The sequence below is a fragment of the Dipodomys spectabilis genome, unplaced genomic scaffold, assembly GCF_019054845.1.
Source record: "Dipodomys spectabilis isolate Male_0828 unplaced genomic scaffold, ASM1905484v1 ptg000080l, whole genome shotgun sequence".
Classification (NCBI taxonomy): Eukaryota; Metazoa; Chordata; class Mammalia; order Rodentia; family Heteromyidae; genus Dipodomys; species Dipodomys spectabilis.
In genome coordinates, this window is record NW_024870757.1 from 1,011,554 (window position 1) to 1,034,394 (window position 22,841).

Genomic DNA, 22,841 nt, shown 5'->3' on the forward strand with positions numbered 1-22,841 from the left:
ATCACAGATGGGAGAACTTTGCAGTGTAAGATAGGGAAGGAAAGTGTCGGTGCAAAAGGCATGGGAAACACCAAGGGTGGATACAAAGTACAGTGGGGCACTCTGTCAGCTCAGGCCTCCGGTATGTATACCACCTTCCACCCTGCAAGACCCTTCCTCTCCCAGGAAAACGGTCAGTGGATGATATTCTTCCACATTCCCTTGGCATCGAGAAGGCTTCAGGTGGTCTGAAGTGGGGGGGGGGGGGGGGGAGTAATTGGACAAGGATGAGTAGATGCAGAGACCAGGTCTCAGGACCACAGCCCACAACCAGGAGAGGCCTGAGCAACTGGTGAAATTTTTATTAAATCCACAGAAGTAAAAACCATTTTGTGAGACTGAGGGAAGAGGACACCAGGGAGGAGATCAGGTCACCTGGGGGTGGGGGGAGGACAAACGTGGGGTGACAGAAGAGACCAGAGCCAATCTGGCTTCAGGGGCCCTCACCAGGGCCACCAGACAGCTCCTGGGAACTTAGGTTAGCACTGGGCAGACTCAGCGGTGGGGGCTCCACCAACACAGCAGAGAACTTGGTGTCACCGAAGGCATCATTCATGCGTGTCTCGAAAAAACGCTGTAGGCCGATGATGGACTGCACATCCGCCTTGTCCTGAGCCAGGCAGGGAGGTGCGTTGAGTGGGTGGGTCCTGCTCCTGACACTCTCCCGCTTTCAGTCCAAAACCCCCCACGGGTGGCACAGCTTACCTCAGTCAACTTGTTGAACTGCTTGAACATGCGGCCCACATCCTGGGCAAACTCCTGTGGAGAACTGTAAGGGGGTGACAGCTTCTCTTGGAGGCGGGCACGGATCAGGGTTAGGTCCAGGGTACCACCAGGCTGCTCCTGTGTGCAGACAGACACACAATGAGGCTAAGGCCAGCATTTGCCCCTCCTCTCCTGTCTGTTTTGGCACTCACCAGGGAGAAGGTAGAATCAGTAACCAGCTGGTGTAGAGGGCGGCAGGGCTCATGGCAGAACAGCGCCAGCAGGACACGTTCACATTTCTATGAACAGGTACAAGGAGATGTCAGAGCTGCAGAGAGGGATTCTGCCACAAGGCCAAACACCAAAGTCTGGCTACTCACCCGCTGGTTGGCTGGTGAGAGCTTGGCCACTACACCAGTGCTGTCCCCACCATCCAAGCTAAGGCTGCCATCCTCCTCCTTCAGGTCAGGAAGCACATGGCAGAGTGAGCAGCTCCACTCCTCCCTAGGGCAAAAAGTGACCGAAAGTACAGGTCTATGCTCAGCCCACCCATCCCTGCCCAGAACCCACCCACCCAGCCTTGCACACACCCTGGCACATCCTGTAGGGCAGGGAGATGGCAGTCAAGGTGGAAACAAAACTCGCACTGGTTACACATGACCAAGTCTCCTGGCTTCTGGCAGACACGGCAGATGGTGGCGCTGTCATCGAGGGCACCTGGGCCACCAGCGGGGGCTGAAGGGCCCTCAGGAGCCACCACCTCTAGGCCAGAGCTAGTACTGCCACTCGGGGAGGCCAAGCGGGGGCCCTCGGGGCCAGGGCCCTCCGTCAGAGCCATGAGCACAGGCTTGGTCTCAGGACCCTCAGTGGCAGTGGGTGGGGCTCCAATGGCAGCCTCTGTCTCCTCCTCCTGGCAAGGCAATCAGATTTCAAGTAGTAGGAGTTCATATCTAGTGAACATTATCCTTCAAACTCGGCCCCTTAGGGCAAGCTCACCTTAACAATGGCCATGGCAGGCAGGGGAGAGGCACCAGGAGCCCCTGGGGGCACAGCCCCTGACTGACCAGCTGCTGCAGCACCTCTCTCAATGACAATGAGGTTGTAGTCCTCAGTGGTGCTGCCGGGAAAGACTTTGAAGACTGGTGGCTGGCTATCAGCTGTAAGGTCCAGGTCTAGGCGTTCAAGGCTCACCCGGGGCACCTTGCGCATGAGGCCACTCACCTCACCCTCAGCTGTGCGGGACGACCTATAGACAGACCTTGGCATGAGTGCCCCCATCCCTATCCTTCCAACTACTTGCCACCCCAGGGGAATGCCACACTCACCGCTTCATGCCTGATACATGAGGCTCTGCACTTGAGTAGGGATCATCTGCTCAGAAACGACAAGTAGAGAGATGGGGATATGGCTCAAATAGTAGATAAAGGAAGCAAGTTAGAATAGACACTGGGCAATCACTGGGAACCTCCCACTTACCAGTCTGAGCTACACTTACCTGACCCAAAACCATAGCCTTCCTGTACCTCCGTAGGCTATAGACAGAACAAAGCAGATAACCTCAGTAAGGCAGACATACCCCATGGAACTGTTCTCTGCTGCTACCTGGGTCCTCTAGCCTGCTTACCTGGCTGCTGCCAGAGCCTTGCTTACTCAGGGGTCCGGGGGCTCGTGGTGGAGCCATGGGTGGAGGACCTGTGGAGTTGGTACCAGGACGCTCAGCCACAATCTTGCCTAAAGGAAGAGAAAGGCCTAAGTAAACACAACACCTGGGGTGGAAAAACAAGTAAGAGCAAAGGCAAAGGAGTAAGACCCACCAAAGGCTTCAGCACTCTTGGTCCAGGCATTGAGGTCCCACTGAAACTTCATCTCACCGTGTGGCTCCACAGGATCCACAATCATTTTAAGGGCTCGATGCAGCTGGAAATAGATCTGGTGGGGACAGCAGGTGGGTCAAAGTACAATGAACAAGAGGCCCAATGATGCTGAAGAAACCTGCTCCAGGCCCATCACCACATACCAGCTTCTTGGAAAGCAGTAGGGCAGTGCTGTTGTCACTTTCCAGAGCCCAAGAGGCAAACCGCAGGATGTGCTCCTGATGCTTCTGGATCTTGGTCATGGTCCAGTGCTGCCGCTCCAGGCGTTCCTGCTGCCCCTCAGTCACCTTCTGCAGGCCAGGGGAACAAAGTGAGCAAAGAAGGCAGATGACCTCTGGAATCTGCCTCTATCTGGATGGCATCAACCAGGAAAAAGGGCCCAGGCACCACCCCACCTGATATGCATGACCCACCTGGGCATCGTTGACCAGCACACGACCTCGCTTGTTCAACTCCTTCATGATCTGCAGGATGGCCATCTTGACATCAACCTGCACACGCTTCTGCACATCAGACACCTGGCGAATCCTAGGACACAGGGCAAGTCAGGCCAGGAAGTCCCGCCCCAGGCCACCTCACAGCCCTGGCACCCACACTTACGAGCTGCGAACCTCCTTGGTACTCTTCTGCAGTGTAGCATGTTTGTCCCCAAGGCGCTTCACCAGTGAAGCTAGCAGCTTACGCTGGTTCCTCACTGCATCCTCCAGGAACTGATACCTGAAAGCAAATGTGAACCTGCATGCAAGGGCCAGGAAGAATTGGCACCACACACCAACTGTGACTCAGGACATAACTCACTGGTGGTCCTTATGGGCATTGAGCTGGCAGTCCCGACAGGTGAGGGTATCACAGCTCTCACAGAACAGCACAAGGGGTTCATGCTTGTGCACATTGCAATAGACAGTACGTTCACCATCCCGAGACTTGGCTGGCCCTGAAGTGGGAAACATCAAGATGCACCTTTGAACTTAGCCACCACGCATGGTAGATAATTTGGGACTCATTTCCTGTCTGTTCATTATATTAAACCTTAGCCTGCCTACTGGAAAGATATAGCAATGGCAGCTTCTTGTTCCCAGAACCCTCTAAAATGGCCAAAAGTCTATTCTAATTTCTGAGAAGAAAATGTAAAAGGAGTTAGCACAACAGAACAGTCTGTTAAGGTAACACCCTCCTTGCCATTCCCTGAAAACCTGTCCAGGAAGGTGCAGTGCTACCTGCCTACAAGCCATATGCCAATTAGCCTTCTCCTCTGCTTATGGCAATCTTCCCTGTCCCATAGTTAAGAAAATGCCTAAGTCTCTCATTACACAAGCCACAGTTTCCACAGCCTACTTCAGACTGGAATGCAAGGTATCACACTGGGGTCCTCAGAATGACAGAAGAGCCCCTTCTATCTCCAGTTAACCAGCAAAATGCAGAAAGCAAAGCTGTGGTCTAAGTGCTATGGAGCTAGCCTTAAGGAAAACATGAAGGAATAACACCTAGCCCTGAGAGTTCAAGCTCCAGTACCCACACAAAAAAACAAGCTGGCTGGGCATGGCAGTCTCTTTCATCACAAATACTACATGAACAACTAAACACTAACTACACTACTGAACATGGGCATTAGCTTCCCCAATGCAACCCACTTGTGCAACTCTGGAAAGTAGGATTTCTGTAAATCTCCCTGTGCATCCATCCTGGTTCTTAAAAGCTGATAAGCCACCATCCTTCATTACAATCTATCTTCTAGGGCTGGGAAGGTGGCTCAGTGGTAGAGCTCTTGCCTAGCATGCATGAGGCCCTGGGTTCAATTCCTCAGCACCACATAAGAAAAAAAAAAGCCGGAAGTGGTGCTGTGGCTCAAGTGGTAGAGCGCTAGCCTTGAGCTGAAGAGCTGAGGGACAGCACCCAGGCCCAGAGTTCAGGCCCCACGACCGAACCCAAAAAAAAAAAAAAAAAAAAACAATCTATCTTCTAGGCCAAGAAACTGTAATATCAAGGCAGTTCATGAAACCCAATGGTTCATGCCTGTAACCTCAGATACTCAGAAGGCAGAAATTAGAGAATAGCTTGGGATAGGAAAATTTACCAGGATTCCCCCCAACTCAACCAACTATGTAAGACTATGGTTTAGGGCTGAGCTCAAGCAAAAAAAACCCTGATATCCTACTCCGAAAGTCATTAAACAAAATGAGTGGGGTGCCTGGCCTACTCAGGAAGGGTTCAAAAAGCCAGCCTCAGCAGGAAGTCTGTGAGACTCTTATCTCCAATTAACCTCCAGAAAATGGGAGGTGTCACAGTGGCTCAAGTGGTAGAGCACTAGCCTTGAGCTGAAGAGCTGAGGGACAGCGTCCAGGCCCAGAGTTCAGGCCCTACCACCAGGCCCAAAAAAAAAAAAAAAAAAAATCTGGAGTAACTCAAATGGTAGACTGTGTGCAGCAAGCATAAGGTTGTGAGTTAAACTGCCAGTACCACCAAAAACAGAAGAGTTAAAAGATCATGGGGGCTTGAATTCAGGGCCTGGGGACTCTACTACTTTGAGTTACAGTATCACTTGTGATTTTCTGGTGGTAAGTGGGAGATGAAAGTCTCACTTTCCTGTCTGGGCTGGCTTTGAACCCAGATCCTTAGGTCTCAGCCTCTTGAGGGGCTGGGAAGGTGGCTCAGTGGTAGAGTGTTTGCCTGGCATGCATGAGGCCCTGGGTACAATTCCTCACCACCACATAAGCAGAAAAAGCCAGAAGTGGTGCTGTGGCTCAAGTGGTAGAGCGCTTGCCTTGAGCATTACGGGACTGGCCATATCAAGGTTGATCAGATCCTGGAATGAATGCTGATCCATAAAACCTGTCTGGACACCCTTGGCTTATACCTGTAATCCTAGCTACTCAGGTGATTGAGATCTTAGGATCACAGTAAAAAATCAGCCAGCTGTGGCAATAAAATTAGGTGTAACTCATCTCCAATTCAGCCAGAATTGAAGTGTGGCTCAAGTGAAACCATTTTAGCAAAAAAAAAAAAAAACCTCAGGACAGTAGTGCCCAGGCCCCAAACACAAACACACTCTTTCTCTCTCTCAACCTGCCCCAGGCTGGGCTCCAATGGTTTGTGGCTGTACTCTTAACTATGCAGAAGGTTGTAATCAGACGATTGCTGTTCAAAGCAAGTGAGTGCAGACAAATCTGAGACTCAATCTCCAGTTAGACCCTCCAAAAAAAATAGATAAATAAAAGTGGAACTGTATCAAGTAGTGCTCTTGAGAGGAATAAAAGGGGAGTGGCAGGGCTGGGAATATGACTTAGTGGTAGATGCTTCTCTATCATGCATGATACACCCTGAGTTCGATTCTTCAGTACCACATACGCAGAAAAAGTTGGAAATGATGCTGCGGGCTCAAGTGGTACAGCAAAAGCTCAGGGACAGTGCCAAGGCCTTCAGTTCAAACCACAGGATCAGCAAAAACAAAAACAAAAGGACTGGCATGTGCATATGTGAGCACATGCATGCACACACGGAAAAAAAAAGTGGCCCATCCCAGGAGGTGTTCAAGTGGCACTGAAATCAACCTCCCCGTAATACAACCCTCACCCCCCAAAGTAAGGGGTCCTAGCCAGGCACCGGTGGCTCAAACTGCAGTCCTGTGAAACTTAAGTGTCAGAGTTTAAAGCCAAAACAGGCAGAAGAAAGTCCAGCAAACTATTATCTACACACACACACACACACACACACACACACACACGCGCGCGCGCGCCCCTGAGGCTCCAGTTAGTGGTACAGTGCTTCCCTGAGCAAAAGAGCTCAGGAACACTCAAGGCCAAATTCAAGATCTCCCCAGGACTGGCACAAAAATCTGTCCCAGAAGCCTCATTTCCCAGGCCACATACCAGGGAACCCAAAAACCAGCAGTTCCGGCATCGCATATCTTTCACTAGCTGCATATGCTAAACCTTTCACACCCACAATGCTATGCACCCTTCGTGGCAGGCTGAGGACCACTATGCTTCCAGGTCCATGTCCATGCTGCCCAAATAATGCCCCAAACAAAGCACTCTAAAGCTCCAGCATTCACTTCTGAGTTCCGCGCTCCGGCCCTCCTGATGGTATCCCTTATTAAAATCACAGAGACACACTTTCGCATGCACATCTCCAGAACACGCCAATTAAAAGGGGACTCCTAGATCCTGCCGTCACGTACCGGTGGAGCGCACGGTGTGGTCCTTGGTGTACTTCACCCGCTGGTGCGCCTCCACACACGTCTCGCACAGCGGCTCGGAGCACTCCACGCAGTAGCTGGTAGCGGGAGCGTTATCCTCACAGCTAGTGCAGCACTGTCGAGAGAGGAGACGCTCAAGCTGGGGTCATAAAGCGGGGCTCCGCGGGGCGCGATCGCGGGCACGCGGGAGGACCACGCACCTGGTTGGCATCCTGGGCGTCGGAGGCGGCCTTGCCCCCGCTGTCGCGCATAAAGTAGTTCTCGACGATGTCTTTCAAGAAGCATTGCTGCTTGCACACGGGACAGTCCACCACTGCGGGGGGCGGGGGCCGGTGAGGCTAGCGCAAGGGGGCCGGGCTGGGCCTCGGCCGGCCCGCCTCCCTCCCCAGCCCACTCTCCCCTAACGTGAGCCAGGTGCCGCTCGCCACAGCCCAGCGCAGGCCCCGCCGCCGCGTCGGGGACCGCCCCCCCCCCCGCCCCGCCCGGCCGCCGGCCCGCGGGGGGGAGGGGCCCGGCGCGCCGCACTCACCGGCGCCGTCGCCCGCCGCGCCGCCGTCCCCCGCGCTGTTGGCCGCGGCCGGTGCCGCGGGCCCCAGGCAAGCGCTGCAGGCCGAGTGTAGACAGGGCAACAGCCGCGGCTCCCGCTCGGGCCGCAAACGCTCCCGGCACACGCCGCAGTGCTCCAGCAGCTCCAGCGCCTCGCCGCCGCCCGCCGCGGGCGACGCCGCCGAGGCCGAGGCAGCGGCGGAGCCCGCGGCTGAAGAGGCGGCGGCGCGCTTTTCGCCGCCCGCCGAGGTCTCGCCCGGGCCCGGGCTGCCCGCAGCGGCCGAGGCCGCCGCCGAGGAGGCCGCCGCCGCCGAGGCCGCCATTCACACGCCGCCGGGGGCGCCCAGAGGGGGAGGAGGGGGCGCAGTGCCTGCTGCGCAGGCGCAGTCCTGCTCGCCGTCAACGGCTGGGCCGCGGCCGCCGCGAGGCCGAACACCGCCACGCGTTTCCTGGGTCTCCGCTGGCCGCGCGTGGGGTGCTCCAGACACTGCGCCGACTGCTGCTGCCGGCTCGCCTCCCGACGGCGGCGTCCGCAGGTCCGCAGCCGCCACCGATCGTATCCGAACCGGGCTGGCACACGACCGCTCGCCCGCGCGCCCGCTCGCAGAAAGAGCCGCGGCCTGGGGGCGGGACAGAAATAACTGGCGCCGCCGCGCACGCGCGTTGGGCGCTGCACGCCCGGGGGCGGAGCCCACAACGGCAGCCTCCGGCAGGGCAGAGAGTACGCACGCGTCGGCGGGCGGCCACCCACCCCGGACCTCCCCACCCTCCACGCGGGTAGCGGTGGGGAAGGGGGCGGGGGGCGGGGGAGAGAAACGTCTCGGCCACTAACGACGGCGTGAGGTGGAGGGGTGCACCGGGCCACGCACCCGCCGAGGCACCTCGGTGCGCGCGCATGCGTAGTGCAAACCTCTAGTCCCTTCCCGCCCCTTTTGCCGGCGCACCGCCAATCCCCGGGAAGGGGCGGGGCTTCTGTGGGCGGGGCCAGGTCGAGGCACGCACTCAGCCCCGGCGGGAGGCGCGGGGCTCGGAGCAAGTTTCCTCTGGGCGCACAGCGCTCCGAGTCGCTGCACCCGTGAGCCAGGGCGGCGTGAGCGTAGAGTCCCGCCCAGTCCCCCCAAAACCTCACCTACTGTCGACCAGGCTCTAACGTGGGCTGGAGGCCTGTCTGGGAAGGATCCGCTTTCCGGAAGCCCGCATCTGTCCCGGGCGGGAAAGGGTGGCCCGCGGGGAAGGACCTGCGGGGAGGGCCCCGGTCTGGAGGCACTCCCGGGAGTCCGGGGTGGGTGCGGTGGGGTGAGCCCCTGCGGAGGAGGCGGAACGGGAGCGGGAGCTGAGGGCAGCTTTCCCCGCCCCCACCCCGTTTGCCCAGGCCTAGGCGGCCCGGGGCGGGGGGGGGGGGGGACGAGGGGCGGGCGGGGGGGGAGACGAGGGGCGGGCGGGGGGCGGGGCCCACGCGGGCCGCGGCTCACCCCAGGGCCTTTGTTCCCCTTGGAGCTGGGGGCCGCCAGGCTCCGTCCCGCCCCGGCCTTTGTTCCTCGCCGGGGGCCGTTGCAGTGAAGCCTGGGTGAGGTGCTGGTCCTCCCAGGGTGCGGCGCACTCCCCGCGCCGGGACGCGGGGTGGCCGGGCTTGGCGTGCCCCAACCCCGCAAAGGTCACCAGCCGCATCCCAGCAGGGGGTGGGAGGGGACGGGGATCCAAGGCCCGCGGGCTCCGACGCAAACACCCGCTGAGAGTAGAGCAGAAAACAGTGCCAACACCCCAAGGCCTGGGAGGTGTGCGAGGGAGCTGGGCGTGACGCCCCTTGGGTCTACACCCAGGCTGGCTTTCCCTTTGGCATTAACCGCTGACCTCCGGACTTCAGTGTTCATCCCAGCCCGCACTCTGTACTCTGCAGAATGATCTTAGTAGGTCCCATTCCTCCTCCTGGACCACATCTTCATCCCCCGCAGGAAGCAGCCCCAAGGGCAGGGCCTGGTGGCATTTTCTCATCACCAGGCAACTCGGTGATGCTGGTCCCCAGACTAGATGGGAACGCGAGGTGCAAAGACCACCCTGAGAGAACGGCCTCCACAGGCATCTGGCGGATGCCAGAAACATCAAGACAATGGTGGTGAGGAGCCATGTCATGTAGAAGGGTATATATATGTATATATGGCAAGACATAAGGCTTCTCTCTAGAGTTTGTTGTGTGTACTCTCTTCCTACTGCCTCCCTCTCAGGCGTTCTCTCTGACCTTCTGAGTGTCTCCTAATATGATGGAGAGACCGTGGGCTAATATACCACTGACCACCTGCCATGGACGTCTGGTGGACTCACTTTTTTGTTGTTGCTTTTCGTGTGTGTGTGTGTGTGTGTGTGTGTGTGCATGCTCGCGCGTGCACGCGCACCCGCACCCTTTATGAGGACTTGAACTCGGCCTGGGTACTGGCTCTGAGCTCTTTTTTTTTTTTTTTGGTCGGTCGTGAGGCTTGAACTCTGAACTTGGGCACTGTCCCTCAGCTCTTCAGCTCAAGGCCAGCGCTCTACCACTTGAGCCACAGCACCACTTCTGCTTTTCTGGTGGTTTATTGGAGATAAGAGTCTCACGGACTTTCCTGTCCCTGGCTTTGAACCGTAATCCTCATATCTCAGCCTCCGGAGTAGCTAGGATTACAGGCTTGAGCCACTGGCGCTCAGCTAGCCCTGAGCTCTTTTTGCTCAAGATCATCGCTGTACCACTTTGAGCCACAATTCCACTTCTGGTTTTTGAATGGTTAATTGTAGATTAAGGGTCTCATGGGGACTTTTATACCCTGGCTGGCTTGGTTGGTTGGTTGTTTTTGCTTTGTCTTTGGTACTGGGGTTTGAACTCTGGGCCTGGGCACTGTCCCTCAGTTCTTGGGCTCAAGCTGAGCTCTCTACCACTTGAGCCATAGCTCCACTTCCGGTTTTCTGGTAGTTAATTGGAGTTAAGTCTCTCTGGGACCTAACTGCCAAGGTGGCTTTGAACCATAATCCTCACATCTTCTCCTCGTGTGTAGCTAGAATTTAGGTGCCACCAGCACCTGGCACTTGTTTTGTTGCCAGTCCTGGGGCTTAAACTCAGGGCCTGGGCACTGTCCCTGAGTTTTTGCTCAAGGCTAATACCCTACCATTTGAGTCACAGCTCCACTTCTGGTTTTTTCTGTGTTTGTGATACTGAGGAATCAAACCCAGGACTCCATGCATGCTAGGCAAGCATTCTACCACTAAACCACATTCCTAAACCCAGGCTGGCTTTGAACTGCTAGTCTCAGATCTCAGCCTCCGGAGTAGCTAGGATTACAGACTTGAGCCACCATCGCCCAGAATATGGGTTTATCCCTGAGAAAGAAGATTAACATTATGGTTAGTTTCTTTATTTTTTTTAAGTTCTTAAATTTTATTGTAAAGGTAATGTACAGAGGTGACAGTTACATAAGTCAGGTAATGAGTACATTTCCTTTGGAACAATGTCACCCCTCCCTCATTGTCTCCCAGTTTCTTTTCTCTTTTCTTTTTCTTCTTTTTTTGGTGGTCAAGGAACTTGAACTTGAGGCCTGGGCATTGCCCCTGAACTTCTGTGCTCAAGGTTAGTGCTCAATCACTTTGAGCCACAGTGCCATTTCAGGTTTTCTAGTGGTTAATTGGAGATAAGTCTCAAAGACTTTTCTGCCTGGGCTGGCTTCAAACTGTGATCCTCAAATCTCAGCCTCCTTAGTAGCTAAGATTACAGAAGTGAGCCACCAGCACCTAGTGTGTGTAACGTGGTGGGGGAGGGGGGGAACTATCACATTTTTTTCTCAATGAAAATGCTCTACCACTTAAGCCACACCTGCACTGTGGGCTTTTTGAGTGGTTAACTAGTGATGAATCTAGTGGATTTTCCTGCCTGGGCTGGCTTTGAACTGGAATCCTCATCACAGCCTCAGACATAGCTAGGAGTTCAGGCCTAAGTCACCAGTGCCTAGCCCTTTTTGCTTTTATGTGTAGGTTATATGACCACCTCTTTTTGTTTTCATGTGTTTGTAACTGGCCAGGCACTGGTGGCTCTAGCCTATAATCCTAGTTACTCAGGAAGCTGAGATCTGAGGATCATGGTTCAAAGCCAGCCTGGGCAGAAATAGTCTGAGACAGAGACACTCTTATCTCCTATTAACCACCAGAAAACCAGAATTGGTGTAGTGGCTCAAGTGGTAGAGTGCTGGCCTTGAGCTGAAGAGCTGAGGGCAGCGCCCAGGCAAGCCCCACAACCAACCAAAAAAAAAAAAAAAAAGAGGAGAAATTGACGTCTGCACCTGGAAAAGGCTGCTACTTCAGGCAGTGGATAATGGTGAAGATCCAGGCCTATTTCTAGGATTGGAAGGAAATTCCTTCCCCTAGGGCATGAGGGGGGGGGGGGGGGTCAGAAACCAGAGGAGGCAATTAAGGAAGGTCCTACTAAGGACTAAATTCCAGAGGGTGGGGCCAGGCTGTTAGGATGTTCTTTTACATATGAAAGCTCATTTAACCTTTCTGGCACATACCAAAATGCTTTATCTCCACCCTTATTTGTTGACTGAGTCTATTTTGATTGCCTTTACTAATTGGATGAACCTTTCTATGATTTTTTTTGCTGGTCCTGAGGGCAGAACTGTAGGCCTGGGCACTGTCCCTCAGCTCTTCAGCTCAAGGCTAGTGCCCTACCACCACTAGGGCCACAGCACTACTTCTGGCCTTTTTCTGCATATGTGGTACTAAGGAATCGAATGCAGGGTCTCATGCATGCAAGGTAAGCATTCTACCACTGAGCCACCTTCCCAGCCCCTATTGGGTGGATCTTGAAGGAGTGTTGCTGGGGTCCACCCTAGCTCCTACCACCTCTGCCACCTTCTCATAGGCTTAGTGTTGAGGCCTCTTCTGGGTCCTTTTTAAGCTGTAGTCTCTGAGAACCTTATGAACTGCCCCTTTTCCACCTTACCTGACCCCCCCATATTCCCTGCTTATTCTCACAACTTGCCAAGCCATTTGCCTTTTACAAGGAAGCCCTTCTAAGGGGTATGCTTTCTTTTCTTTTCTTTTGGGTCTGGTCTTGGGGCCTGAACTCTGGGCCTGGGCGCTGTCCCTCAGCTCTTCAGCTCAAGGCTAGCACTCTACCACTTGAACCACAGCGCCACTTCCGGCTTTTTTCTTTTTGCTTATGTGGTGCTGAGGAATCGAACCCAGGGCCTCAGGCATGCAAGGCAGCGCTCTACCACTGAGCCACCTTCCCAGCCCTAAGGGGTATGCTTACTGGCTGACTTTTTTTTTTTTTTTTTTTGCAAGGAGGTGGGCCTTGAACTCAGGGCATGGGCCCTGTCTGTAAAAGCTCTTGACTTCAGGGGTAGCTTGCTTGGAGCCACTTGAGCTCTAGCCCCACCTCTGGCTTTTTTGGTAGTTAATTGGAGATAAGAGTCTCCAGGAAGCTGAGTGCCTAGGGCTGATCCCTGTAATCCTAGCTGCTCAGGAAGCTGGAGGCTCAAAGCCAGCAGGGAAGTCCACACAACTGAGATCTCCAAAGTGCCAGTGTGGCTCAAGTGGTAGAGCGCTTGTCTTGCTTGGGCTGAACTTCTCAGGGACAGTGCCCAGGCCCAGAGTTCAAGCCCCAAGACAGACAAAAAAACAAAAAACCGGCTTATTTGCAATATCTAGTATATGTCTGAGTCAAGCAGAAAAGGTCAGATAAGGTGATGTTAGAGGAATGGACCCTAAGATATGTATTCAAATGTTTTTTTCTTTCATGGGATTGTTTCTAACACATAAGATTATTTCTTTGTTGCTTTGTATGTCCCTCCCCCACAGTACAACCCTTGCTTTGATGTCGGTATAATTTGTGGAGGGGAAGGGGAAAAACAAATCGTTTAAGTAGGATACAGGTGGACCCATTGCAACAATGAGATGTACCAGTCCTTATGTCGAAAACCAACTTTACAACTTTGGTGGGGAGACGGGAGGAGGATGGGAAGGAGAAACAAAGGAGGAGGCTACAATGCTTGATAAGAAATGTACTCATTATCTTGTCCTTGTAATTGTAACCCCTCTGTACAGTATTTTCACAATAGAAAAAGAAAAAGAAAATTAAAAAAAAATGGAAGTGATGCTGTAGTTTTAAGTGATAGAGTGCTAGCCTACAGCAAAAGGAGCTCAGAGACAGTGCTCAGGCCTAGAGCTCAAGTTCAAGCCTCAGAACCAGCAAAAAAGAGTCTCCCAGACTTTTCGCCTGGTCTGGCTTCAAACTGCAATCCTCAGCACTCAACTACTTTGAGACTCTTAAATTAACTACCCAAAAAGCCAGAGGTGGAGCTAGAGCTCAAGTGGCTGCATGCCTGCTACCCCTGACACCTTCTCCTGCAGTCCTGTAACTAACACAACCCACAGTTCCTGTACTTGCCTCATAAAGAGCTACCTTCCTCTTTAACAGATACTAAAAAAACTGCTTTTCAGGAAAAGCACTAATTCCATACTTTTGCATATAAATTATCTAAAGGCAACAGAAAAGCTAGGTTTCCCAAATCTTTTTTTGTTACTGGCCCTGGGGATTGAACTCTGGACCTGGGTGTTGTCTCTGAGTTTTTGGGTGCAAGGCTAGTGCTCTACTACTTGAGCCTCACCTCCACTTTTAGTTTTCTGTGGTTAATTGGAGATCCAAGACTTTGCCCTGGCTGGCTTCAAACTGCGATCTTCAGATCCCAGCCTCCTGAGTAGCCAAGATCACAGGTGTAAGTCACTAGCCCCTGTCCCAGCCTCCATTTTGTATCTGCCCTTTGCCCTTCTCTCCTAAAGTCACTTGGAACCCTGCAAAGAATGAACCAGGGCATCAGTGACCTGTTTATCTTAGCCAGGCTGTTCTTTCTCAAGTGATGAAGGAATAATTTCTCTGGAGCCTTATGCTTTACAAGGACTGAGATAATGAGGCCTGGGGCTTTTTAATTCCACATTACAACGCTCCTGTTGTCTATTTAAACCTGTAGCACTCAAAAGACAGCTGAAGAGAGGCTGAAGGATGGCTTCCCAAGTCTGCCATGCCATGTAATGAATCTCCTTTCTCTGCCCCTTTGGCAGAGGAGTGGCTACTGACACTTAACATAGAACTCCAGAAGTCTGGACCTGGGGTCTAAAACTCAGGTTTCAGTGTCATACCTTTCTAGCTGTTTGTTCTTTTTTTTTTTTTGGGGGGGGGGTGTCCGGTCGTGGGGCCTGAACTCTGGGCCTGGGCACTGTCTCTTAGCTCTTCAGCTCAATAGCGCTCTACCACTTGAGCCATAGCACCACTACTGGCTTTTTTTTTCCTGCTTATGTGGTGCTGAGGAATCGAACCCAGGGCCTCATGCATGCAAGGCAAGCGCTCTACCACTGAGCAACCTTCCCAGCCCTGTTCATTGTTCTTTTTCCAACTCAGTGAGCCTCTTCCATCCATGGAAGCTCTATTGTTTCTGTTTGTAGGTTGGAGTTGCAAGAGCTGCTGTAAGGGGAATGAGATCAAAGAGGTGTCTCATGCAGGCTGGGGAGACCAAGCACTGAGTAGAGAAAACAGATGTGAAGCTGGTGTGTTGTCAAATGGAGTAAACCCAAAATCCTAGCACTAGGGAGGCTGATGTAGGAGAGTTATGCCTTAGCTATACAGGATATGCTACTGGGTTCATCAAGTGAGAAAAACAACAGAATTTTCATACTTTCTGTGTGGAGGCTCTGGATCTTAACAAGTATACTTGTTTTCTGTTGCTACTAAAACAAATGAGCACACTCAAAGGCTGAAAGCAACACCCCTTTTTTTTGTTGGTGGTGGTGGTCAGTCATGGGGCTTGAACTCTGGGCCTGGGCACTGTCCCTACGCTCTTCAGCTCAAGGCCAGAGATCCATCACTTGAGCCACACCACCACTTCTCATTTTCTGGTGGTTTATTGGAGATAAAGAGTCTCATGAACTTTCCTGCCCAGGCTGGCTTTGAACCACGATCCTCAGATTTCAGCCTCCAGCGTAGCTAGGATTATAGGCTTGAGCCACCTGTGCCCAGCGACACCCTTTTTCTTTAGGCGGTTAGGGCCTGGGCACTGGTTCCTAGCTCTTCTGCTCCAGGCTAGTGCTCTAGTACTTGGAGTACAACTCCACTTCTGTTTTTTGAGTGGTTAATTGGAGATAAGAGTCCCATGGGGGCTTTTCTGCCTGAGCTGGCTACAAACCGAAATCCTCAGATCAGAGACTCTTAGAGTAGCTAGGATTACTAGCTTGAGTCATCAGCTTTTGGCTGCAACACCCTTTTCTACTTAAAAAAAAGGGCATTGGATCCAAGAGCAGGTGGCTCACGTCTGTAATCCTAGCTACTGAGGAAGAGATCTGAGATCTGAAGTTCATGGTTCAAAGGCAGCCTGGAAGGAAAGTCCATCTCCACGTAACCACCAAAAAGCTGGAAGTGGAGCTGTGGCTCCAGTGGTAAAATAATAGCCTTGAGCAAAATGTTCAGGGACAGTGTCCAGGCCCTGAGTTCAAGTCCTATGACAATAAATAAGGGGAGGGGTGCATTGGCTACCAATCAGCTGGTCTAGAATATTCCAGAGGTTTTTTGCTGGTGGATTGTGGGGCTTGAACTCATGGCCTGGGCACTGACCCTGAGCTCTTTTTGCTCAACACTAGCACTCTAATATTTTGAGCCACAGCGCCAGTTCCAGTTTTCTGGTAGTCTATTGAAGATCAGAGTTGCATGGCCTTTCCTGCCTGGGGTGGCTTTGAACTGTGATCCTCAGAGATCAGCCTCCTTAGAAGCTAGAATTACAGGTGTGAGCCACTGGTACCTGACTGAGGAATCTACTTCTTAGCTCATTCGAATTGTGGGCAGAAAGCAGTTTCATCCAGCTGTAGTGCTGAGGTCCTTATTTTCTTCCAAGTTATTGTCCTGGGCTCGTCTTGGATTCTGTTGATTTGTTCTTCTCCCAAGTTTAGTATACTTTTTTTTTTTTTTGGTGGGGGGATACTAGCGTTTGGACTTGGGACTTGGGCTTTTGAGGTACTCTATTATTTGAACCAAGGTCTCAAACCTAGTCTTCCTGTCTTTTTTTGGGGGGGGGAGGGTCCGGTCGTGGGGCCTGAATTCTGGGCCCTGGGCACTGTCCCTCAGCTCAAAGCTAGTGCTCTACCACTTGAGCCATAGCACCACTTCCGGCTTTTTTTTTTCTGCTTATGTGGTACTGAGGAATCGAACCCAGAGCCTCATGCAAGCAAGGCAAGTGTTCTACCACTGAGCCACCTTCCCAGCCCCTAGTCTTCCTGTCTTTAAGTGTCTTGTGATGTTTACCCTGGAACTACCCAAATAATCCCAGGTTATCTTATTTTAAGATCACTTGATTAGTAATATTTTCTTAAAGTTCTTTAGAGAATTAGTTTCTGTAATCAAATCCACATAGATAAGACCTTTCATATTTAATACAGTGCTTATGTCCCTGTGCAAATGGGAAAAATTGTTTGTTTCTAAACCAATATGGCTATTAATTTCACAATGCCAACTCAACAGAGTAATCTTTTTCAGTAATTGTGTGTGTGTCGGTACTGGGTTTGAACTCAGGGAATTGGACTCTTGCCTGGCTTTTTCACGGGAGGCTGGGGCTCTATCACTTGAACTACAGCTCTACTTTTAGCTTTGTTGGTGGTTAACTGGTAGTAGGAGTCTCCTGTGTTTGTCTCCCAAGCATAATCGGAACTACAATACTCAGATCCAGCTTCCTGAGCAGCTAGGATTATAGGTATGAGCACCAGGTTCCCACTTTAGATTTGGATTTTTTTTTTCAGTCCTGGGGCTTGAACTCAGGGCCTGCTGAGCCTCTTTGTGTTCAAGGCTAGCGCTCTACGATTTAGCCACAGCACTATTTCCGGCCTTTTCAGAGTAGTTTATTGGAGATGAGTCTCACAGACTTTTCTGCCCAGGCTGGCTTTGAACCGCGATCCTCAGATCTCAGCCTCCTCAGCAGCTGACAGGCATGAGCCACCCGCAAACGGCTTAGATGTGGGTTTTAATCGTGTTTGCCACTGGGTATATTTTTCTTCCTCCCAACCCTCAAAACATCACAGCTACCGACCTAAGGTGCGAGGCAGGCATCCCTCCCGGCTCTCCTCGGAAGGTGACCGTCAGCCTCCGGCTGTGACTCTGGATCTACCGTGAAAGGCGAAGGGCACCGGGGCCCTCAGCCCAAACCCTCCGGCCCAGGCCCCTCCGCCGTGCTCCGGCCCCAGGCCCGGGTCAGGGCGAGGCTGAGTCGGCTCTCCGCCCAGCCCGCCCTGCGGGTAGACCCTGTCCCCCGAGGGCTTCGGCAGGTCCTCTCCGAGGCTCCCTCGCCTCTTTCGGACTGCTTAGGTCGGACGGAGGCACCTCAGCTCCGGGCGGCCTGAGTGAGGGCAGGACGGCGGCGTCGCCGCGAGGAGGCGTCCAGGCCGCTCGGGGAATGGGGGGCGACCTCGGGCCGGAAGACCGTCTCCGCGGCTGCCCCGGGGTCCCCGCGGTAGGGTCCCAAGCGCCGAGAGGAGGCCTGTGAGTGGCTCAGGCCTACCTGGTCGCCAGGGCTACGACGGAAGCGTGCTCTGGACCGGAAACCCCGTCAACCCCGTCGTCCCCGCCATTCCGGCTTCGGAGAGTTTGGTTCCGCTCCCAACAGGAAGCGGAAGTGTGGCCTGGCGGCGGCAGATCTCCATAGAAACCCCGGAAGCGTGCCGCAGAGCGCGTGCCGTGGCCGCCGCGGCCCTAGGTTCCGCCGGCGTCGCGACCCGGAAGTTCGGACTCCGGGTTGGTGAACAGCGGTGGCCATTGCCGGGCTGCGGCCGGAGCAGAAGTTGGAGGTGGGGCCGGGCGGGGAGGCCGGGGCGGGCCGAGGCCGGGCCCGGCGCCCTCTGCGGGCGCGAGAGGGCGCTACAGGGTCAGGCCGCGGGCGCGGCGGCGGGAAGCCGGGGCCGCCGCGGGACTGGGGGACCCGGGCGCTGAGCGGGGCGGGTGCTGGTGCGCGGCGCGGGCCGAGCGCTCGGAGCGAGGTGCGTGACGTGGACAGAGGCGTGGCGGGGAGACCCCCCCACCCGCCGGGTCTTTGTTCTGAGGATCCGGGAAGGCGCTGCTGCCTCCGGGTGAGGCGGCTCCGAGGGGCCAGGGGTAGCGGAGACGAGGTCTGGAGCCCTGCGGGGCGGGGAGCTGACCCGGGGCGGGCGCGTGATGGAGGCCGCGGCCGCGGGGAGGCTTGCCGCGGTGCAGTGGGCTCCGCGCTTCGGGCCGGCTCGGCCTCGCCGCGCTTCCCTAGCCGCTGCCCTTGCGAGGACCCGTTGGTGGGCCTTGGGGGCGCGGCGTCCGGCGGCAGCGATGCTGCTGCAGCCTGGGAGATGCACTGAGGTCAGACGTCGGTCCCGGGAAAGGAGGGTGGTCGGCTGCAGTGAAGGAAAGAGGGTTTATTCTGTTGTTGTTTTGCTTCAGAAGCCCAAGGCGGGGCCGGGCGCTGGGGCTCCCGCCTGTAATCCCAGTCAGGCTAAGATGGAAGCAGTCCTAGCCGGGCGCCGGTGGCTCACGCCTGTCACCCTAGCTACTCAGGAGGCTGAGATCTGAGGATCGAGGTTCAAAGCCAGCCGGGGCAGGAAAGTCTGTGAGACTCTTATCTCCAATAAACCACTAGAAAACCAGAAGTGGCATTGGGGCTCAAACAGTAGAGCGCTCGCCTTGAGCTGAAGAGCACAAGGGCAGTGCCCAAGCCCAGAGTTCAAACCCCACGACCGATCAAAAAAAAAAGACGGTCCCTAAGACAGAAAACAGGTGCTGTGCCTCAAAGTGGCAGAACGCCAGCCTTATGCTCAGGCCCTGAGTTCAAGACCCGCAACCGACTACAACAACAAAAAGGACTGAGCTTGAGAACCCCGATAGACCCTAAAGGCACAGGGGCAGCATTGAGTAGTGTGTCTCGGCCTTGACATACTGGTAGACAGTGGACACCTGTCTGTGTATCCTACTTGTTGACCACCTGGGACCTGAAGTGGGTACAGAATGAACCAAGAATAACAACCCTGTTTGGTAGCGGGGAAGTGAACACAGCTGGTAGAGGTCACTTGCTTGGTAGGTGTAGTAGAGAATTTGGAGGTGTCATAAGAATACTGGAGTTGGACCTGGGTGAGCTCTCCTTGGGGCAGAGAAAGGCTAGGAGGCATGCTGGACGCTGTAAGGTGTAAAGCATTTCAAAGGACTTTGAGCAGGAGCATGGGAGGAGCTCTGAGTTGGAAACGGACTGTTTTGGGAAGGGATGAAGTCAGCCAGGCCTGGGAGCCACCTGCCCTGTGGTGGTGGCTGAGGTGACCAGGATGCTGGGGCAGAAGAGACCCTTGAATGACCTCCCCTGTCCTATGTCCTCGTCCCACGCAGATGGCGGCGGCAGAGGCAGTGCACCACATCCACCTTCAGAACTTTTCCCGCTCCCTGCTTGAGACCCTCAATGGACAGAGGCTGGGGGGGCACTTTTGTGATGTGACTGTGCGCATTCGCGAGGCCTCACTGCGTGCGCACCGATGCGTGCTGGCTGCGGGTTCACCTTTCTTCCAGGACAAGCTGCTGCTTGGCCACTCCGAGATCCGTGTGCCCCCAGTGGTGCCAGCACAGACGGTCCGCCAGCTTGTAGAGTTCCTCTATAGCGGTTCACTGGTGGTAGCTCAGGGCGAAGCGCTGCAGGTGCTCACTGCAGCATCGGTGCTCCGCATCCAGACGGTCATCGATGAGTGCACCCAGATAATTGCCCGAGCACGTGCCCCGGGCACCCCAGCAGCAGTGGCCCTGCCTACACCGGTGCCCCCGCCACTTGCGCCTGCACAGCTGCGCCACCGCCTGCGCCACTTGCTAGCTGCACGACCTCCCGGGCACCTGGGTACTGCGCACAGCCGCAAGCAGCGCCAGCCTGCACGCCTGCAGCTGCCTGCACCCCAGGCACCTAGCAAGGCCGAGGGGCCAGATACACAGCCAGCATTGCCCACAGCCCCTGACGACAGAGGTGAGGACGACGAGGAGGAGACTGATGAGGAGACTGAGTGTGAAGAGGGTGAAACTGGTGGCCTAGGGGAGAGCCAGGCACCGCCTTCCTTTCCTGACTGTGCTACAGGCTTCCTCACCACTGCCCCTGACAGCCTTCGCGACGATCGCCCTGGGCCTCCTGGCCTAGCAGACTATGGCGGTACTGGAAGAGATTTCCTTCCAGGGGCTACAGTGGCTGAGGACACATTCCCAGACCCCTACATGTCTGCTTGGCACGAGGAGGATGGCACTGCAGCAGAAGGCTGTTCCTCGGAGACCCCTGTTCCGCCCGATTGCGCCCTAGCAGGGTCCCGGGCACCAGGCGTGAAGACCTCAGAGCCCACTGTTGCACTCTTCCCTTTTCACCTGGGGGCCCCCGGGCCACCTGGGCCACCCCCTTCCACGCAGCCAAGCCCAGCTCCTGTGCCCTCATCAGCCTTCTACCCTGGGCTCCAGCCGGATGCAGTTCCCAGCACTCAGCTTGGGGAAGCGCCAGTCCCACCTGTGGCTCCTGGCACAGCCTCCTCAGCCACACCTGTCCGTGCACCAGGTGCTGAGCAGTCAGCCTACGAATGTAGCCATTGCCGAAAGACATTCAGCTCTCGGAAAAACTACACCAAGCACATGTTCATCCATTCGGGTGAGCTGGTTGGGAGGGAAAAAAAAAACTTATACTCCCACCACACAGGTTTCTGAGACCCTCATTCATCAGAAATCCAAGCCTTAGGTAGAATTGGGCACTTCTGTGACTTTATTGCTTTCTGGGTACCCCAGGGACCAGGAAATTGAGCCCTTTATTTAGTAAGGTGAGGGAGGAAAGGTTCCCCTACCTATGTGGAGCACAGCAGGTACTCTTATCTCCTTATTTGTGGTAAGGTGTGAGTATGGGAAGAAGGCCCCCAGAGATTGGGAAAGATCTGTGTGGGCAGCAGGTGTGAGGACCCCCTGCCAGGAGATGGAATATAAGGATTACAGTTTGGGTCCTGGGTCCCTGTGAAGGGCTTCCTGATGACCAGGAGGATCCCAGAGTGAGCTTCCCCCCACAGGCAAGGGAATCCTGGGGTGATGGCCGGTTTGGAAGGAAGGTAAGGTTGCTACCAGGGAAAGGTTTTGGCGAGCGGATTGGTCTGACAAACAATTCTGGTTCGCCCTGTCATCCACAGGGGAGAAGCCACACCAGTGTGCAGTTTGCTGGCGATCCTTCTCGTTGCGCGACTACCTGCTCAAGCACATGGTCACACACACCGGTGTGCGTGCCTTTCAGTGCGCAGTCTGTGCCAAGCGATTCACCCAAAAGAGTTCACTCAATGTACACATGCGTACCCACCGGCCTGAGCGAGCACCCTGTCCAGCCTGCGGCAAGGTCTTCTCACACCGAGCGCTGCTGGAGCGCCACCTGGCGGCACACCCTGCACCCTGATGGGGAGTCTCACAGGAGAATCGAACAAGGGGCAATGGCCACACTTGCCACAGCACCATGACCACATTTTGGCCAACAGGCTGGGACCAGTCCTTCCTCTGCACGAACCCGGGGTCCAGCCCAGCCTACTCCTTTTCTGCCCATACTCTCCTCCTGCCTTTTCTCTTTCCACACCCACTTTTGATCCTCTGAGTAGGAAAGCAGGTAGGGGATGCTGAGGAACTAGACAATTTCCAGACTAAGCTGAGCACCCAAGACCTCGGCAGCTGAGGAATCATGTGTCTGACACCAGTTTGCAACCCTTCCCCTACCAAGGTGAGGCCAGACCATCCTCTAGCCCAATGTTAGGCTGGGCTAGGCCTTTTACTCCCCACCCATAGTTCCCCTTCCCTTACCAGATACCTAAGGAGGGTCAGGTGGACCCACCAAGGGAATGAGCCCAACCTTGGGACCCTACTCTAATAAAAGGACATTTGGCCAGTGTGTGTTGTTACCATAGACTCACTAGGCTGTCCTAGGCTCTCCTGAATAGCTGGGATGGTTTACTTTACCATCCCAAAATTTTGAGAGTCTGGATGGGCTGAATATACTGTGGGTGTAGCTTTGGAGCCACCAACACTATGGGGCAGGGAATCCCAGCCCCATTAACAGTGAGTGCTGCTGCAGTTAGGATGCAGGGGTGGGTATGTGCAAACGCACACATGCATGAGCTAATCTTAGGGCTCAAGTTTGGCCTACGCGCTCTCCCTGAGTTTTTGTGCACAAAGTACTCTACCACTTAAACCATATCTCCACTTCTGGTTGGGTGGTTTTGTTTTCTCAGTTGTGGAGCTTGAACTCAGGGCCTGGGCACAGTTCCTGAGCTCTTTTGCTTAAGGCTAATGCTCTTATCACTTCAAGCCACAGGTTTTTTTTTTTGTTTTTTTTTTTTTGTCGGTCGAGGGGCTTGAACCCTGGGCCTGGGTGCTGTCCCTCAGCTCTTCAGCTCAAAGTGAGCGCTCTACCACTTGAGCTACAGCGCCACTTCCGGTT

At 54.5% G+C, this 22,841-nt stretch overlaps 2 protein-coding genes across 8 annotated transcripts; one reads left to right on the forward strand and one right to left on the reverse strand.

Moving 5' to 3' along the window:
* Positions 1-275: 275 nt before the first annotated feature.
* On the reverse strand, positions 276-7,993 carry Trim28 (tripartite motif containing 28). Of its 3 annotated transcripts, none has more exons than XM_042683257.1 (17): positions 7,343-7,993; positions 7,014-7,126; positions 6,796-6,928; positions 3,417-3,552; positions 3,219-3,335; positions 3,032-3,146; positions 2,762-2,908; positions 2,559-2,673; positions 2,369-2,475; positions 2,240-2,276; positions 2,073-2,115; positions 1,741-1,990; positions 1,335-1,654; positions 1,125-1,248; positions 957-1,043; positions 745-882; positions 276-649 (listed from the first exon to the last, which is right to left on the reverse strand). In XM_042683257.1, exons 1-17 carry the CDS (start codon positions 7,680-7,682, stop codon positions 473-475), a joined length of 2,499 nt encoding a protein of 832 aa, XP_042539191.1. In that variant the 5' UTR covers positions 7,683-7,993; the 3' UTR covers positions 276-472. The 3 variants fall into 3 exon arrangements, with proteins under 3 accessions (XP_042539191.1, XP_042539192.1, XP_042539190.1); XM_042683258.1 differs by having other exon boundaries at positions 1,741-1,987; positions 2,070-2,115; XM_042683256.1 differs by having other exon boundaries at positions 2,070-2,115.
* Positions 7,994-9,447: 1,454 nt separating this feature from the next.
* Positions 9,448-22,292, forward strand: Zbtb45 (zinc finger and BTB domain containing 45). Of its 5 annotated transcripts, none has more exons than XM_042683293.1 (3): positions 9,448-9,472; positions 19,751-21,029; positions 21,553-22,292. In XM_042683293.1, exons 1-3 carry the CDS (start codon positions 9,467-9,469, stop codon positions 21,807-21,809), a joined length of 1,542 nt encoding a protein of 513 aa, XP_042539227.1. In that variant the 5' UTR covers positions 9,448-9,466; the 3' UTR covers positions 21,810-22,292. The 5 variants fall into 5 exon arrangements, with proteins under 5 accessions (XP_042539227.1, XP_042539228.1, XP_042539229.1 ...); XM_042683294.1 differs by lacking the exon at positions 9,448-9,472 and adding an exon at positions 18,114-18,198; XM_042683295.1 differs by lacking the exon at positions 9,448-9,472 and adding an exon at positions 18,343-18,387.
* The last annotated feature ends 549 nt before the right edge of the window (positions 22,293-22,841 follow it).

What these genes read in the sequence shown, in the direction of transcription:
- Trim28 (XM_042683256.1), bottom strand. Translation starts at nt 7,682, where the DNA reads ATGGCGGCCTCGGCGGCGGCGGCCTCCTCGGCGGCGGCCTCGGCCGCT. An exon ending in TACTGCTTTCCAAGAAGCTG is followed by an intron (nt 2,674 to 2,761) that starts GTATGTGGTGAT and finishes TGTCCCCACCAG; the next exon opens with ATCTATTTCCAGCTGCATCG. An exon ending in CAAGAGTGCTGAAGCCTTTG is followed by an intron (nt 2,476 to 2,558) that starts GTGGGTCTTACT and finishes CTCTTCCTTTAG; the next exon opens with GCAAGATTGTGGCTGAGCGT.
- Zbtb45 (XM_042683293.1), top strand. An exon ending in GCACATGTTCATCCATTCGG is followed by an intron (nt 21,030 to 21,552) that starts GTGAGCTGGTTG and finishes TGTCATCCACAG; the next exon opens with GGGAGAAGCCACACCAGTGT.